General features: G+C 52.7%; 1 protein-coding gene across 1 annotated transcript in view; it reads left to right on the top strand.

The window, feature by feature from the left end:
* Positions 1–16,982, top strand: part of Grin2a (glutamate ionotropic receptor NMDA type subunit 2A) — a 323,436-nt gene that overhangs the window by 242,899 nt on the left and 63,555 nt on the right. The window contains exons 5-7 of the mRNA XM_027940847.2: positions 10,464–10,669; positions 14,555–14,723; positions 14,810–14,963. Coding sequence (XP_027796648.2) covers positions 10,464–10,669; positions 14,555–14,723; positions 14,810–14,963 — 529 coding nt within the window. The remainder of the gene's footprint in view (positions 1–10,463; positions 10,670–14,554; positions 14,724–14,809; positions 14,964–16,982) is intronic.

Below are 16,982 nucleotides of genomic sequence, written 5' to 3'. Positions count from 1 at the left end.
CAAGGCAAATCACTCATATTTCTCTAGATATTTTCCAAAGCAAACATGATGTCCACCTTGCTGTACTGGACCCAAGGCTCAGCGGCCAGATGCCCTCAGCTGGACTCCGGGTCCTCTCACTTGCGGTTTGATCTTAAGTTCCCTGTTTTTCAGTCTGTAAAATGGGGGTGATAATGGCCTTTTCCCTTCCAGGACTATGAGGGTGAAACGGGAAATGCCCACAGGGGTGGGCAGCCCCTCAATAGACGCCGGCGACGACCCTTATTAATTACTCAGTAATTATCGTCATATTGTTACAGCCCACGGAGGGCGGGCGGGCACAGAAGTTACACAATGAAGGACCCTCAAGAGCCTGTTCGGAAAATTAATCAGTGATTATGAAAGAGCTGCTTTTTTACTTTTTTGCTGATTTTTCGAGTCTCTGATGTTATATCATTCCAATGCGGAATCAAAGAGGAGAAAGAAAACACTATTAACGGCTTAGCTAATTAACAGAACACATCACTTTTAAGAGCACACAAAGAATTAAAAGTAAACCAAAGAAATAGGACTTCTATCCGTCCCCGGGGACCCGGGAACAGCGGCGTTCCAGAGGACTGGAGATAATACACGACTCCTAGAGGAGAAGCAGCTCCCTGGGCCGCAGACTTTCATTTTGAAATTTAAATTTTAAACTTGAACATGCATGGAGCTGTTCTTTCGCTGGCTGAACCCAAGAGAAGAATGGATGCAGATGCGCAGATTGTTCCTGGAAACGAGGGAGATCAAAACACGTCTCCGTGAAAGACAAGCCCGTGCTGGGGCCTGGGACAGTCGACGCTGTTATCCACAGAGATATGAGATCATCCTGAGAGCCGTTATTGTAGGAAGAAAAAAAACCCACCGCTCCAATGTGTGCCGTGTAACAATTAGGCAATTCGGAAATTTCAACTGAGAGGAATTTAATTAAGACTCTAATAGCTGATTAAGCTCGTTTAGATCTGCTGGCAACTGCGCTGGTTACGTAAGTAGCCCAAGAAGAAAGGTTTCCATCCTTATTTGAGGTCCCATTTGATCCAAAGTTCCGATCCTCCTGATGCTTCTCCAGTAGGGTTCTTAGGCCACCGGAGCCCAGTGGAGGCTGCCTGCAAAGTCCAGACCTGGGCCTCGCTCCCAGATCTGCTGATTCTGACTCCCCGATGCAGGTGTCTGCGCTCCCAGTCAGTCCCCAGGGGAGGTTCTTATGTAAAACTCCCACGAACCCACCAACTCTCCATCAGTGCACTCAGGACAGTGCCGTCTCTCAGCATCTGGCCAGCAGTGACCTAACCAGTGACCCTAACCAGTGACCACCGAGGCCCGGGGGCATCCTAGCACAGGTGGGCCTGGCCCATACCTGCTTCTCGGCAGTGCCTTTGTAGATGTTTGTTTGCATACACCGCGTAGGGGAAACGGAGTTCCACGGTGACACGCGGTTTCAGCACACTAACTGCTACAGACGATCCCGAAATCAGATATTGGTGAAAAAGAAAAACACGGCCTCCATTCTCAAAGTACTCAAAGTACCAGGTAGTGCTCGTTTCCACTCGCTATCAAGCCACAGGGTGGATCTGACATCTTAGTCGTGGTTTCCAGATCAAACTCAGATCTGCTTTTGGTTTCAAGCGGCAACTCAGAGCCTAGAATTACCTGCGTGTAAACCTGCTGTCAGCTGGGAGCGTCGGGTGTGCGTGTGGAGGTGTGGAAGTGCTGCCATCGACATGTTGCCTACGTTAGATCACTCCATGTCTCCTTCACCGCCATCCATCTCGGCCTTTGGAGGACTTGATGTTTCAGGTGGAGGGAGATTGTTCTCTGATGTCTTGCCCAACTGAAGTGTTTGTTTTAAAGCCTGTCCCCGTGGTGAGGAGATCACCCAGCGAGCTCCCCGGGCCCCGGTGGGCCTGAGAGCAGGCGGCAGGCACTCTTCTGCCTTGGTCAGTTTTAATGAATCTCCTCTCTGATTTTCAGTCTTGCAATCCCTATTGTCTGGTCTCCAAGGAGAGGAACTGGGTAAACAGGCAATTTCCTCTTTTAACTTTGAATTCTAAGTAAAAATGGATGCTACGCCGTAGTCAGAACTGAGTTCAGTCCAGCAACGGTTTTGCGACTGGCGGGGGCTGAGCCCTGTACTACCAGGCGGCCAGGACAGTCTACAGGGCTGTAGTTCAGGCCAGCTGGACCTCCCTCTGCACCCCCCAGTGGGTCAGCCTCTGAGTCCTGTTGAGGTCCCCTGAAGTCATGCCTGACTCACCGCACGGCTTTCTGTCATCCTGACCCTCGCAGCTGCCGCCCAGCCCATGTTAGCCACACCCCTTTCCCTGCCCTGCATTAGGAGGAAGGGTCCCCAGGGACCTCTCGCAGTCAGGGGTGTGACTCCCCTGCTTGAAATCACCAGTAAGTCCCCTGGCCTTGCCCACACACTTCAGCTGTCCACAGGCCAAAGGCGAACCCTAACAGGAACACGTGGTTTCTTCTGATCTGCTGCCTGTTTGGAATCGCTTCCTGTCGGAAGATCTCTTGATTCTCCTCGGCAACAGGAAGCTCTCTTCTTCCCCAGCCTCCTGTCTCCTCCCGGGTGCAGCACTCATCTCCTTTCACTGCTGTCCTCTGCAGCCAGACAGGAAGATGGCCTCCAGGGACTGTTGACAGTGTAGCTCCAGGGCCTCCGCAGTGCCTGGCACCTGGCGAATCCCCAAACGAACCAACGTGTGTTGAGCTCATGCATGAACAAAAGAGAAAGTTCTAGAGACTCAGGAAAGGTAAAAAATGAATTCCAGCTGGGGAATCAGGCCCCCAGGAAGAACTGGCATTCGAGCCACGCCAGAAAAGAAAGGGTAGGAGGTCAGCAGGTGGAGATGACCAGGGGCGCTCCAGACACAGGCAGGAAGCGGGTGTCATCCGGGGTGCGTCTGGTGAAAAGTGCATGCACCCTATCAGCTTAGTAGAGCCTCTTGTCTGTGTGCAAGAGCGTGCATGTGTGCACAGAGGTGTGAGCGTAAGTGTGTTCGGTGTGTGTGTGTGTGGTTGTGAGTGATCATACTGTGAGCCTGAGTGGGCAAGAGTGCTCTTGTGTGTAGATGTGTGTTGTGTGGGCTTGCGTATAGAGGTGTAGGTCATGGAGGGCAGGGGCTTTAGTAGTGAGTGCGTGTAGGTGTAAGTGCATGTATGTGTGAAGGTGTGCATGTCTGCGTTTCAGTGTGAGACGGGAAAAGGGTGGGGAGTGGGAGGGAAGGAGGGGGGAGAGGTGGGATTCTGTGCATGGTGGAAGGATGTGAGCAGGGCCGGACCCCTGAGTTGGGTACTTAGAAATACGATCGTGGTGGGTGGCTTTGGAGATCAAAAGACCAGTTATGAGGCTGTTTTAATTGTCTCTTGTAAGCATTTCATAAGTAGATCAAATAAGATCAAACGCTCATCTCCCTTTGAACGAAGAGCCGCTTGCATCTATTAACCTGGTTTCTCCAGCCTTCTGCAGGTGCCGTGGTGTCTGTGAATCTATCCAGACACGAAGGGGTAGATAGGAACGTGAGGCAGCTTCTGGAGATGGAATCATCCACGCTCCCAGAGACCACTGGCTGAACATGTCAGTGAGCAATTGCTGCCCTTTTCTGGAACGCTTTCTAGGAGCCGAGGAGCCGTGAGCCTCCTAAAAAGCTCCATATTTAAATTTTATTAATAAGAATGGATAAAAAAAAGTCATTACAAAGTTAATTTTGCCTTTCTATATTTCTTTCAGCAGAATCACTGTTCTCCATCAGAGGTCATTATTTCCCCTCGTCCTCACCACTTCAGCGTATTGGCGGAGAATACTCAGAGGTTTATCACCAAAGTTCAGTTTATTTTGAAGGTTAAGATTTTTTTTCCTCCCAAGTGGCCTCTGTGACTGTTTTTAAGTCCAAGAACTTGAATCCCGGGGTGAGATAAAAACAGTGGGTCCTTAACTTCCGCTGTGTGTGCAGTTCATGGGGATCAGAGCAGTGCAGGCGCGGCCCCCACATGAGAAGGGCCCAGTGGGGGTCGGCAGCTAGAGCAGCAGCGTCCCTCCTGGGACCACCTCCCTGATTCTTAGCCCAGTGCCCATCCTCTGAGAGGTGGTCCCGGCAGGACCATGCATCCGCGTAGTCCCCCCAGGGAAACCCGTTGGCGCAGCTTAGGTCACGCACATCACTGGTCCCATGGCTGTGGCTAGGGGACTCCATGAACCCATTTGCCAAGTAAGGGACATGGGCCTTCTTGAACTTGGAAGCCAGATGTCTCCAGGGGAAAACCACTGTGCTGTAGCCCAGGTAGTCAGGAAATGGATGTGGACAGGCAGAGCACTTTTTCTTCTCTTTATGTCCTTCAGACACAATACGCACTCCCCTTTTGAAGTCCTCCCCGTTGACTTAAACAGAGCAAATGAGCAAGGCAGAACGGTGCTGGGCATGTGGTTCATGCTTTGTGACTAACTTGGGAATCGGGTCCTCTCAACCACCCCGTGAGTCGCGCCGTTGCCTCATCCCATTTTTAGTGATAAACTGAGGCAAAAAGACAGGAAGCAATTCACCAAGTGGCACAGTCGGTAAGAGGCCATCTGGATCCCACGGCAGACTGAATGGCCCCAGGGTCACATCCCTGGCAACCGGGCCCCTCTGTCTCTGGAAATGTGCTTCTTATATTAAAATATTCCCTTTTGAATTTCGGGAAAAAAAATTGTATGAAATTTTTAGTTTAGAATAGTTTTATATTTACAGAAAAAAAATATTTTTACATATAGCACCTCCTCATGTGCCCCGTGCCCAGTTTCTCTGCTTGTTAACATCTGACATTAGCATGGTCTATTTTTTCACAATTAATGAGCCAATGATATACCACCGTTAGGTAAAGCCCGTGCTTTGTTGGGATTTGCTCAGATTTTATCTAATCCCTTTTTTCTGTTCCGTCTGATTTCTGATCCAGGAAACCAAGTACATTTAATCCTGATATCTCCTTAGCTCCTCTCAGCTGTGACAGTTCCTTAGACTTCCTTGTTCTTTGATGACCTTGGCAGATATTTTCTAGAATGTTCCTCAGTGAAGACTTTTATGTTCCATGATGAGACTGAGGTCATGGGTTTCTGGAGGAGGCCCACGTGGGAGGACGTGTGCCGTGAGCATCTGGCAGAGGTGGCGTTTGCAGAGGTCTGCAGGGTGAGGTCAGTCTTTGTTTCCAGAGTGAAAACCTCAGATTGTTTCCTCGGTGATTCTAAGATGAGTCCTGGGTTCAAAGCCTGGTCCTACCCGTTTCAAACCAGGGCGACTCCCTGCCTCGCTCGGTCTCCTCGTCTGTGAGAGGGAGAGGGTGAGAGCTGCGTGTCGTCGCGGGCCTGGCTCAGGACCACAGGGACTGATCTTTCAGCCAGTGTCAGAGCCTCTGAATGGCAGAAATAGGAGCCGCCTTCCTCACCTGTGAGCCCTTACTACTCTACGAGGCAGGTACCTTTAACACAGACACCCATTTCTGAGAGTGACAGGGAGTGAGCCGCGCTCTTCATTCTCGCCGTCTGACTTACATCCTGCGGTGGCCCTGATGGCATGACCTGAGGGAGGCTTGTCCCTCTTCAGGCTCCTCATGAGGTAACGAGGGTCGTCATGGTTACCTGCTTCCTGGAGCTGCGCTGAGGATGGAAATGCCTGGAGACCCGTCAGCACTGTTCCCTGAAGCCCATGCTCACACCCAGCAGTGTGAACAGTGACTCGGTCATCAGTGTCCACAGCGCGACAGCAGGAACGTGGCGGAGCCGGTATTTGGGCTTGTGCCTCTTTCTAGAAGATGAAAAGTCCACTTGGTGTGAAGCCTCTGGCCTGGGGCCCACTGGTTCTTGCAGCTCGGAGGGCTCTGCGGACCCCACCCTGTGCCCCTCAGCCCTCTGCTGGATTCTCAGAACCTCCTGCCACCTTCTCCAGAGGCAGGCGCGTCCCTCTGCCCTGACTGTCCAGAAGTAAACATCGAGCGAGGAGCGCTACCCTCCCCCTCTTCTCATTCTCTACTGGTACCTGGCCCCGAATCGGGGAAGGGCTGAGAAGACAACTTCGCCCCTGTATTTTACACAGAAGCTCAGATCTGAAAGGCCCTAGGGGTCCCCTAGTCCAAACCCAACCCCTCATGTCCTGTTAGAGGTGCGGAGGCCGAGACCAAGAAGAGGACCCGTCAAGGGCACGTCATGGCAGGAACTCGGGTTGGTCTCCACTGCCTCAGTCTGGGCTTCCCCTGCAAAAGCTTCTCCTCTTCTCAAAGAGAGACTTAGTACATGTTGCCTGAAGGACAACAGGACCAGCGGGGGACCTTCTGTGGGCCAGGTACCGTGTGCTCGCAAAGGTTTGCTGTCCTTAACCCCCGAGAACCCTCACGATGACTGTGAGATGGAATGTTACCATGTGGTGTTTGCAGAAACCAAGGTTGTTCAAGGTCACGTGGCTAGGGTCGGGCAGGATCTAAATCTGCTCATCTGTGTTATGGACGGATGGAGATGTCCCCCAGCGGCTCATGTGTGAGACAATGGAAGGAGGCTCAGAGGTGAAGTGCTTGGGCTACGGCAGCCTCGGCCCAGTCAGTGGACTAACCCCCTGGTAGGGGTTGGTTGAGTGGGGACTGGAGGCAGGTGGGGCGTGGCTGGCAGTCGTGGGGGACGTGTTGTTTCTGGTGAGTGGAGTCTCTCTCTGCTTCCTGTGGATGTCTTCGATGGCTCTCCTCCCCCAGACCCTCCCCACGCTCTCAGCCCCACTTCAAGCCCTCAACGATGGAGCCGGCTCTCGGTGGACTGAGACCTCTGAGACTGTGAGCCCCCAAATAAGCTTTCCCTCCTCTGATTGTTCTCTTAGGTCTTTTGGTCACACTAGCAAAAAAATCTGACTGTAACCGACTGACTCTGCCGAGTCCAGGCCATTCATGAGGCTGAGCCCTTTCCTTCTGCTCCACGAGAGGGAGGATGGGGAAGGGTCCACAGCACCGAGGGAGGTGATTCCTGAAAATTCAGTGGAGCCCCTCCAGGCACGCGCGTGAGCCTGGACCCCATGCCGTGCACAGGTGTGCCTTCTGTCCGGCTCCTCCTTCCGTCTAACCAGGCCTTCGGCCACCTGTCCCCGGAGACCTTCCCTTTCTAGCTCCAGATACAGGCTCACGTGGCCGCAGTGGCTGCGTCGTTCACCTGCTCTGATGTACTGGTCTCTGCCTCAGAAAACGTGGAGCTAAAGGAAGGGTGCTGTGATCTCGGTTTGGCTCACTCCTCAGAGCAGCTTTTTATGGGTCTTGATGTCAGTAGAGTGTGGAGTGCATCATGGAGAAGGGCCTTGGAAAAGGAAGAAGGTCCATTTTAGAGAACAGCAGGGGTGTCACCATCAGGTCCAAGGTGGAATGAGATGGCTAGCTGCCGTTTTCAGAGTGCGCAGGGCTCTTCCATTTGGGACACAATTTCCAAAGAGAAACGCTTGGAGTGTGGAGGCTCCAAGCCTGTTTCCTGCCCCTGCAAACTGGGGTTAGCAGAGACAATGTGAGGATGGAGACCAAGGCTTCCTGACCCCCAGTTCCGGGTTTATCACGTGGAGTCTTGCTTTCCCTGTGAACACTGCAGGGTGGCTGGATCGCCTTTCCAGGTGGTGAGAGCATGGTGCCTTTGCTGTCCAGGGAAATTTAATTCCCAGGACTGTGCAGACAGCCACCTCCATGGCTCGGAGTCTGGGAGACGGAGGTTGCTGGGAGAGATCCTCGCTCCCCGGTATTTTGCTTTGGGTGCAGAATGCCAACGCTCAGCCTGTCCTCCAGCTTCGGATCTGGTAGACAGTCTTGGAGTTGGGACTCTTGGTGTTTGAGATGGGTCCTGAAGAAGCTGTGGACTCAGGAGAGAAGGAGGGAGCCCTCAGGATCTGGGGCAGTGTTTACCCAGAAGCTTCCGTTCCTCATCAAGCACTCTCCACCTGCCACCTCCCTCCGTCCTCCTGGGCTGACACATGGGTCCTTGCATGGATGTGACGGGAAGCGGGCAGCAGCCGGGAGCTAGGAAGACACCACACTCTGGAGCTGGTGACTCTTTCCCCATGAGTCACTCTGGGGCTGGCTCTTGTCCTTGATGTCTGGCGTGCAGTGAGGCCAATGGCATAACCAACTAGTTCAGGGCTCGTTCAAGCCTTGATCTATGTTATCTTGGGATGTCAGGAGCCAGGTCTGCAAGGAAGGAAGGGCCTTGTAGGTAGAGCGATGTCATCATTGCTCAGTTGGTAGAAGCACTGAGTATTTGACGGGAAACCCCGTGGAGTCAGACAGCCCCGTGGTGTATCTCATTCTGCACCTGTTTGCTGTGTGACTTTGAGCAGCTCACATAACCTCTCCATGCTTCCCTTCCCACCATGTTGGATTTGGTGGAATTAGACTAAGTGGTGAGACGGACACCCTTCCTGAACACAGAAGTGTCAGCAGTGACCTTGTTATGATCGTAGATAGTATCAACACGCTGTGGTGGAGAGAGATGCAGAATTCTAGATTTCTAGGAAAAGCAAGAACCACTTTACAAATAAGCTGACATTTGATCTCTGTCTCAAATGCCAACAGCAACAGAATAGTGATGTCACGTGCCTCGCTGGGTGTCGGTTCCGTGTGTGATGGACAGCAGTGGCTCATTCAAACCTCCCTGCAGTCCTTAAAGGAATTATCTTTTTTTCTCTCTGTATTTTAACAGAGAAAGAGAAGCTCAGAGGGGTCAAAGGACTTTCCCCAGCCTGTTCAGCTAGAGGGTGAAGCCAGTAAGAACCCCTCGTTCTTCTTCCCTCGTTCTACTTGACCCCCAAAGCTGTTCCACTAAGCTACCCAACCTCTCTCAAAGGTTGTGTTTGAGTTTTCAAAGACAAATGGGAAGAAAGGGGGTTAGTATAACATATTCCAAAAGGAAAAAGTGTGCAAATCTTTGTATCTGTGTTCAGCATTATTGGTTAGATCTCTGTCTTTGCTAAGTTGCTGAGGCTGGCTCTGAACTTGCGATCCTCCTGCCTCAGCCTCCCAAGCCACTGTAATAACCCTATTATTGCAGCTGATTGGTAGCTCTAAGATGGCAGAAGTCTTTCTAAGAACAATCCAGGATTGTTCCTCGGCTGGAGTCAGCACATAGTAGGTGTTCAGTGGATCCATGTGGAATGAAAGAAGAATCCGATGGGCCCCATGTTCTCCCGAGCCCGGGTGGCACATACGAGCACGTTGCAAAGAGCTCTGCTGACCTTCCTACCTTAAGGAGACAGGGTCACAGAAGCTAGAGCACGTTGTGATCAGCCACATGGATGTTTCTTTACAGCCAGCCCAAATGATGAGGCAGTGCAGGGATCAGGGACCCGCCCCCTCCTTGCCCGCCCCCTCCTGTCTGGTGCAGGGCGTCTGAATCTCCTGAAGGGCCTCCGGTTGGTTCATTTCTGGCCACACTATGTCGCGGGGGGAGAGGTGAGTGGGTCACGACGGCTCAGACAGGCCTGCGCCTGCACTTAGCTTTGCAGACCAGGTGTTTTCCTGGAGGTGGGTGTTACAGATGAAGTGCTGACCTGCGGTGTCAAGCACCGTGCGTGGGAGCAGGAGGAGGACGGCGAGAGAGGCCGTGGGGCAGCTTCCTCCCGGCAGGAATGTGAATAGTGCCAATAACCTGTCAAATAGAATTAAGGTTCAAAACCTACAGCCTTCAATTTGATTTTGCTCGGAGGCCGACTGCTGCTCTGAGGGGATGCAATCGATTCTGTTTTGACAGGTCTCCGTGTACACTGAGCAGCAGCGTCTCCCCTCTGTGCAGATTAACCAAAGTTCAACTTCATTTGCAACTTAAACGGGAGCTGTATCCGGGATTGGAAGGATGCTTCTCATCCCGTCACCAGCTGTCCCTCTGGGTTGTGCCTTCCCCCAGGTCTCTGCTTTCCTCGCTGACTACGTCTTACTGCATCTTCTTCTCCCCTTTCCTCTTGTACTTGCTTTTCTTAGCACCTTTTTACCTTTGTTCCTTTCTCTCCTCTGTAACTTGAAGAGAAGGTAGGAGTCTCCACCACGTGCCAGGCATGGCCCTGTTAGACTCCCAGGTGTGGCTGGGCCTCTGTCAGATGAGGGGGCGGAAGCTCTGGGATTCAGATGTGCACACCTCAGAGCTGCAGGCTTGTCATCCTCCGGGTCCCTGCTGCTTCCTTCGCTTCAGGGGTCCCGGGGAGCCGTGAGGGTGGCAGTGCTGGGACGTCCCCCAGACGTGCAGGTGTAGTGATTCCAGGCGGGATCTGGGAGGTGGAGCTGCCCGGTGCTCCGTACCCTTTCCTTTTTCATTTCTCTTAGCTCCTAATTGTGCACATGTTGAAGTTCGCGGCAGGAACGCCCTCAGGAGGGACGCTGCCCCCCAGGACGCCTAGGGGGCGGGCCTGGCCCTGCAGGGAGTCCTGGGGCAGGAGAGCGAGTGGCCTCTGTGTTTGATGCAGGTGGGGAAGTGGGAGAACCAGAGCCTGAGCCTGCGGCACGCCGTGTGGCCCAGGTACAAGTCCTTCTCCGACTGCGAGCCGGACGACAACCACCTGAGCATCGTCACCCTGGAGGAGGCTCCCTTCGTCATCGTGGAGGACATAGACCCGCTGACCGAGACGTGCGTGAGGAACACAGTGCCCTGTCGGAAGTTCGTCAAGATCAAGTGAGTGACGGGGGCTGGTTCTCTTAAATCGCGGGTGTCGTGGCCAATGGCACATCTGTGGCTGGATGTGAGTGTGACTCAGAATAACCCTATTACTACAGTAATCACACGATAACGGGTCGGCAGACACACCTGCCGGGGACACGCCACGCGGCCTTTATTGAACTCCCCAAGCAACGAGGATAGCCCACCCTCAGTCTTGCTGGAACCATGACTTCCGGGGCCTGGCCATCACCCCTCATCCCAGCATGTCCTTCTCCCCTCATCTCCTGGGTGTCCCCCAGACCCATCCTTCTGAAAAATTTTAAAAGTCTGTCTCTGGCTGGTCACGGTGGCACACACCTGTCATCCCAGTGGCTCGGGAGGCTGAGGCAGGAGGATTGCGAGTTCAAAGCCAGCCTCAGCCACTTACAAGTCCCTAAGCAACTCAACAAGACCCTGTCTCAAAATAGGAAATAAAAGGGGCTAGGAACGTGCTCAGTGGTTGAGTGCCCCTGGGTTCCATCCCTGGAACCAAAAAAGAAAAAAAAGTCTGTCTCTGAGGCTCAGGACGGGCACATACCTGGTGTGACTTTCAGATGCCACCCAGGTGGAGCCTGAACCTCTGCAGCTCCCCTGCTCACCCACAGCGACCTGGGCTGCCTGTCACCTCCTGTCTGTGATGCTGAAGGGAGAGCTGACCCTCTGGTAGGGCTCCGTCTTCACGAGCCCTTTGGGAACCCAGAAAACGCCATGGCCCCGGATTTCCTGAGCCAGCATGGGCCCAGACCCCCCACCAGGAGAGCGACTAGAAGGGAAAGCCTCTGCTGGACGGAGTATTTCCTGGTCACCTCCTTTCCCCTGGGGCCCTTCCCCCTGGTCTTTAAGCTTGGCCACGGCCTCCCCAGGTTAGGCCAGCTCTGCCTGTCCCTGCGGTGCCCGGGGTGGAGTCCATCTCTACCCGTATCACCTGCCTTTACAGTTTATAATTCGTCTGTCTTCCCACTGGATGACAAGCCACCTCCGTATGGGGACTGTGCCTGGCTGATCTCTCAGTCACCGAGCACAGGATCAGGGTTGCGGAGTGCCCAGGACGAGCAGGCACCGTGACTCCTCCACTCCACACTCTGACTTTAGCCCCCCCTAGTCAGGATGCAGGCCCCGGATCTCAGAGCTTGGGGTCGGGCGTATATTTTATATATACGTTGGCTAAATGTCTTATGAAGGCACACTTTGGCTTGGAGAAAATTTTATCTACAAGGTCAACTTCTTTGGAGGTGAGATTCTGAATAGATCACGAAGGGAATAAATAGATCCATCCTGAATAGGCCTCCCCACTCCCCGCGTCCCTCACCCGGGCTCCCCTTCCCTGGAGATGAATAGGAAGCTCATCAAGGAAAGGCAAGCAGGTGACCCCACCTAGGGACATGATGTCTCAATAATTTTTGCTGAATTCCTCCACAATTAAATAGCACAGATGTTGTTATAAATAAAAATGTTAAAAAAAAAGGTCAGTACATTGATGCATAAACCTGCATTAAGTGCAGTCCGTGTGTCAGGCGCGGTTCTGGGCACAGAGGAGACGGGACCTCTGGTCCTGTCATAGACAGTCAGATCCTGACTCTGCCCGTGAAGGAAGCCGGCAGCGCCAGGTGATGGTGGACCTTGTGAAACGACAAACCAGGTGTCATGGTCAGAGAGCAAGGGGTCTGTGCGGCTCTGGAGGTCACCCAGCAGTGCTCAAGGACAGTGTGAAGGGTAAGGAGGCGGACCTGTGACGGTCTGCAGGAGCCTCCCAGGTGGAGGAGCACAGGAGCAAAGGCCCTGGGGAAGGAAGGGGCAGCCAAGCTGGGGACAAAAGGACACCCGGGGGACACCGGGGGAACTGGAAGGGCCTGGGGGGAGAAGGAGGGAGGTCGTCCCAGGAGGTGTGGATCTGCGTGGGCGTCCTGCGGGCAGAAGTTGGTCAGATGTGGAAAGAATGACGAAAACTGAGGGCGCCGTTGGCAGGACACCTCCTTTCCCATCACGGTACCCCCAGGTTTGGATAGGGCCCACGGGGCCTTGGGTGCTTCACAGTCGATAAGAAGAGTTTGAAATCTTTAAATTCGGTAGCACTGGAGCTGGAAACAAGGGGTCAGCCGTACCCGAGTCTGTCGGTGTGAAGAGAAATCCCCAAACTGAATCGCTCTCCCTAAAGAACCGACTTTCCCCTTGAAGACGAGAATCGGCTTAGCATGTGCAAGGGCACGATTTTGGCTCCTGGGGGGCGGGAGCCTGCTCCTTCCTTTCCTCCATGGGTGGTCTGGGCCTGGGCCTCCAGGTGAGACTGGGGTCCGACGTCCTCGAAGTCAGTGGGAAATCACTAGGGTCCCCTGACCCAGCATCTTCACGAGTTAGATCAATTGCATCTTCCAAAGTCAGGGCTGAGCAGCCCACGGTTGAAAGGATTTCTGTTAGACACGGCCTCCTGTTGGTTTTCTTGGCAACGCTCCTCAGGGACGACCCTTGTTTGTCACTTCTGGTCAACGTGGAGTCCTGGGGGCCCGTCAGCCTCCTAAAAAGCCAGAACCTGCACCCATGGCGGTATGTGTAGATGCACACCCTCTGCGTTCAGCGGTGCCTCTGATCCCCACGCTCTCTGGCTATCTGGGGGATGCCTCCAAAAATACGAGGAAGAAAACTCCCCCCATTGAGAAATAGCTGTGCTTCTATTCCCTTGTTGTTCTACCCAGTTTTTTTTTTTCCCAATAAGCTCCTCTGCTTTTATAGAGCTGTGATCGTTCTGTTTGTACCTCCGTGTAATCGACTCTTTTTTTCATGACATGGAAACATGTTTTCTACGATGGGGTTGGATTTCCATAAACATCATTTTGATGCTTTTTTTTTTAAAACAGTCCAGTGTGTAAATAAGCCCCAAATGGAATATTCAAACAGAGCACGTATTTCATGACCTCAGCGACTCCAGGGCAAGGTTGAGCCAAGAGGATGGCTTGGTGCGAGGTGGACTCAAGTGCGTTGTCCACAGAGGCCTTGACCTTCCTGTGTGAGTGGTGAGGGGCCTTGGCCACTTGGTTTGGGAAGACCAAGTTTCCTTCATTTTTAGAAGTATCTAAGGTCCGTGTGGGTGTTCTTGGAATGAGACTTTGTCAGGTGAGTAACGCAGGATGGAGATTCCAAGACACGCGAGATTCTAAGCCGGCCTTCAAGATGGCAGCACTGTCTGGGTTGAGACAGGGGTTTTCCCGGTGGACAGCGTTTCCCACTAGAGTGTCACCTTTTATACTTCATGCCATCTGGGTAGACGGGGAGTGTTGTGAATGAACCCTCATGGACAGCCGGCTCTGCCAGGAGAGATGGTGTCCACAGCTCCAGCGTGGGGTAGAACGCGGGTCTCCTGGTTCTTGGGAGGTTTTTCAGAACCCTGCCCTCTTGCCTTCGGTTTCAAGACTTTTAAGTACAGGATAAAGTATAGAGGATCTCACATCATCCTCTCCCCAGTTTCTGAGAAGCTTTATGATTGACTTTTAGATAGAGCCACTGAACACTGGTTTAAAGAGGTTGTGTGTTATGCACTCTTAAAAGTACGCTGGGCAACTCTTGCTTGCTTAACGGGGTGAAAAACAGCTCCTGATTCAGAGAAATGTCACGGGTCAACCCAGCCGGCAGTGGCCGTTAGCGGAGTGCCTCGCCAGGAGCCATTCCCCCACACGTTACAGTTGTCGTGATGACCGCTGTGATGAAGGACGCTTCTGTTCTTGCTGTCCTTGGAAAGGCCAGTTCCTCCCTGAGCCCCGCTTCCCCATCGGGAAGGCACAGGAGACGAGCTGGCCAAGTGCAGAGCCCCTCCCCACCCCTCCCGCCCACCCTCGCTGACCCTCTGCCGTCTTGGGGTTTCCTTCACAGCAATTCAACCAACGAGGGGATGAACGTCAAAAAGTGCTGCAAGGGGTTCTGCATCGACATCCTGAAGAAGCTCTCGCGGACCGTGAAGTTCACCTACGACCTCTACCTGGTCACCAACGGGAAGCACGGCAAGAAAGTCAACAACGTGTGGAACGGGATGATCGGGGAGGTAGGTGGGCGCCCGTCCTGCAGGCCCTCCCCAGGGGGCCGGGCGGCGGGGCAGAGCCGCAGACCCCGCTCCTTGTCCGCCTCCAGGTGGTCTACCAGCGAGCGGTCATGGCGGTCGGCTCACTGACCATCAACGAGGAGCGCTCCGAGGTGGTGGACTTCTCCGTGCCCTTCGTGGAGACCGGGATCAGCGTCATGGTGTCCAGGAGCAACGGCACCGTTTCACCCTCTGCCTTCCTAGGTAGGTGGACTTCCAGGGGCTCCTGCCGCTTTCCCACAAGGGATCACAGCTGCTCCGTCACCTTTGCTCATAGCCTGTGGCCAGACTGGACCTTGTTGGGTTCCGTGTGACCAACTGTTATAGTTCAAGCTTGGTCCCGGGGTTTCATAAACCGACTTCCAGACCACTCACGTATCATCGAATCAAGCCTTTATTGAAGCACACCGGTGGCGGCTGACCAGAACATAAAGCTGTTCCCCTGATCAGCCCCGAACCATTGCAAGGGCGCTCCTTATAAGCCTGAAAACCGCAAAAGGGGTGTATGGGGGTCTAGCCAATGCAAGCCAGCCAGGTTACAGAATCGGGACAGTGCAGTCAAGTGGAGGGAAGCCTAACCAATCAGTTAGCCCAGTCACCCCAGTTACAGAAACAGAGCCCCGTTACCCTAGTTTCAGAAACAATGCCCCATGGGGTATTTTTGTGTTCTTCAAGGTCTCTATAGCAAAAGGAAAAGAACATCTTGCCCCAGTCATGACTCTTCCACTTGGCCTGGAGTCATGAAACAGAATGGGGTCCCATTTGCTCCCACTATCACAGTCCAGCATCCTCCAGAACCTCTTGCACTTGAGTCTTCGCAGTTCTCCCCCTGCCCTGCCCCGTGGGTGGCTTTCACTTGTCTTTCTCTGGGAGATCTCTGCTGCGCCTACTCAGATACTGGTCTGGACTCTGTAGAGCGTAAGTTAGTAGATGATATTGCTGAGAACCCGGCAAAACATTTAAAAAATGAGCAAGCCTGTCTGTCCACAGTTGATTTAAGTCGCCGTGAACCCCTGTTCAGCATCCCCCACCGTCCTCCGCACCCACCTCAGTGGCAGTCGTTGGTCTGCGAGAAGGAAGGGAGAATAATGATGAGCACACCTGATTCACGCCCTCCTCTGTACTCAAACAGGAGCAGTCTGAAGAATATGCGCTGATTTAAGATTAATGGAGTCATGTTTTAAATGTGCCTGTCCTTTAAGCCCAATGGTTTCTAAAGCAGGACATTCTTTTAACCATTTCATAAATTTACACGTTTACAGGAGACCTTTGTTTCCTAAACCAGGGTAGGGTGATGTGTTTCTGTCCTCTGGCTTCAGCACCATAGCTGGGTGACTTGGGTACCCTGGCGAGAGCGGTGGAACCTCTTTAAAGCAGAGTGCTGTTGGCTGTTTGGCTATTATAAATGGCTTTTTAAAAGTCGCTGTCTGAGCTGGGGCTGGGGCTCAGTGGCAGAGTGCTTCCTAGCACGTGTGAGGCACATAGGAATAAATAAAAGATAAAGGTACCTCAACGACCAAAAAACATTTTAAAAATGAATGAATAAAAGTGGCTATCTTGTGGAAGATTGTGGAATTATGAGCGTGATGATGATGATTTTGTATCAGGGATTAAACCTGGGACACTTAACCACTGAGCCACATCCCCAGCCCTTCTTAATATTTTATTTAGAGACAGAATCTCACTAAATTACTGAAGGCCTTACTAAGTTGCTGAGGCTGGCTTTGAACTCACGGTCCTCCTGCCTCAGCCTCCTGAGCCACTGGGATTACAGGGGTGCACCACCAGGCCCAGCAGAATTCAGATGATTAATTCTTCCTTAGCATGCCCATAGAAATGGGTCAAACTGTAATCTCTAGAGTAAAACTGCATGAGAGAGAGAGAAAGGGGATAGGGAGAACAGTGCTGACGTCAACTAAAAGTCTTACACTTTTCCAGAAACAAAAATCTCTATTATGGAAAGTTGCCGACTGGAACCAACCTGTGGAACCAACTGCAGGCCCTGGGTCTGGTTCCTCCAATGTCCTCACTTACGTGTGATGTCAGCGCCGTGGAGATTTCGTGCTCCCTTCTCCCTGCTGAAATGTTGACTAACAGGGTCTTGGACCGTGCCTCGCTCTCGGCAGCATGTGGACTCACTACTTCATTTTGATAATCCAGTTAAGCTGCCGAAATCCTTGCCACTCACTGCATTTGATTTTGCAGTCATCAGCTTCAGTTTTT

This window comes from Marmota flaviventris, chromosome 19 (assembly GCF_047511675.1).
Source record: "Marmota flaviventris isolate mMarFla1 chromosome 19, mMarFla1.hap1, whole genome shotgun sequence".
NCBI classification, from domain to species: Eukaryota; Metazoa; Chordata; class Mammalia; order Rodentia; family Sciuridae; genus Marmota; species Marmota flaviventris.
The sequence above is the reverse complement of the archived record's forward strand: the minus strand, read 5'-3'. Positions and strand labels throughout refer to the sequence as shown.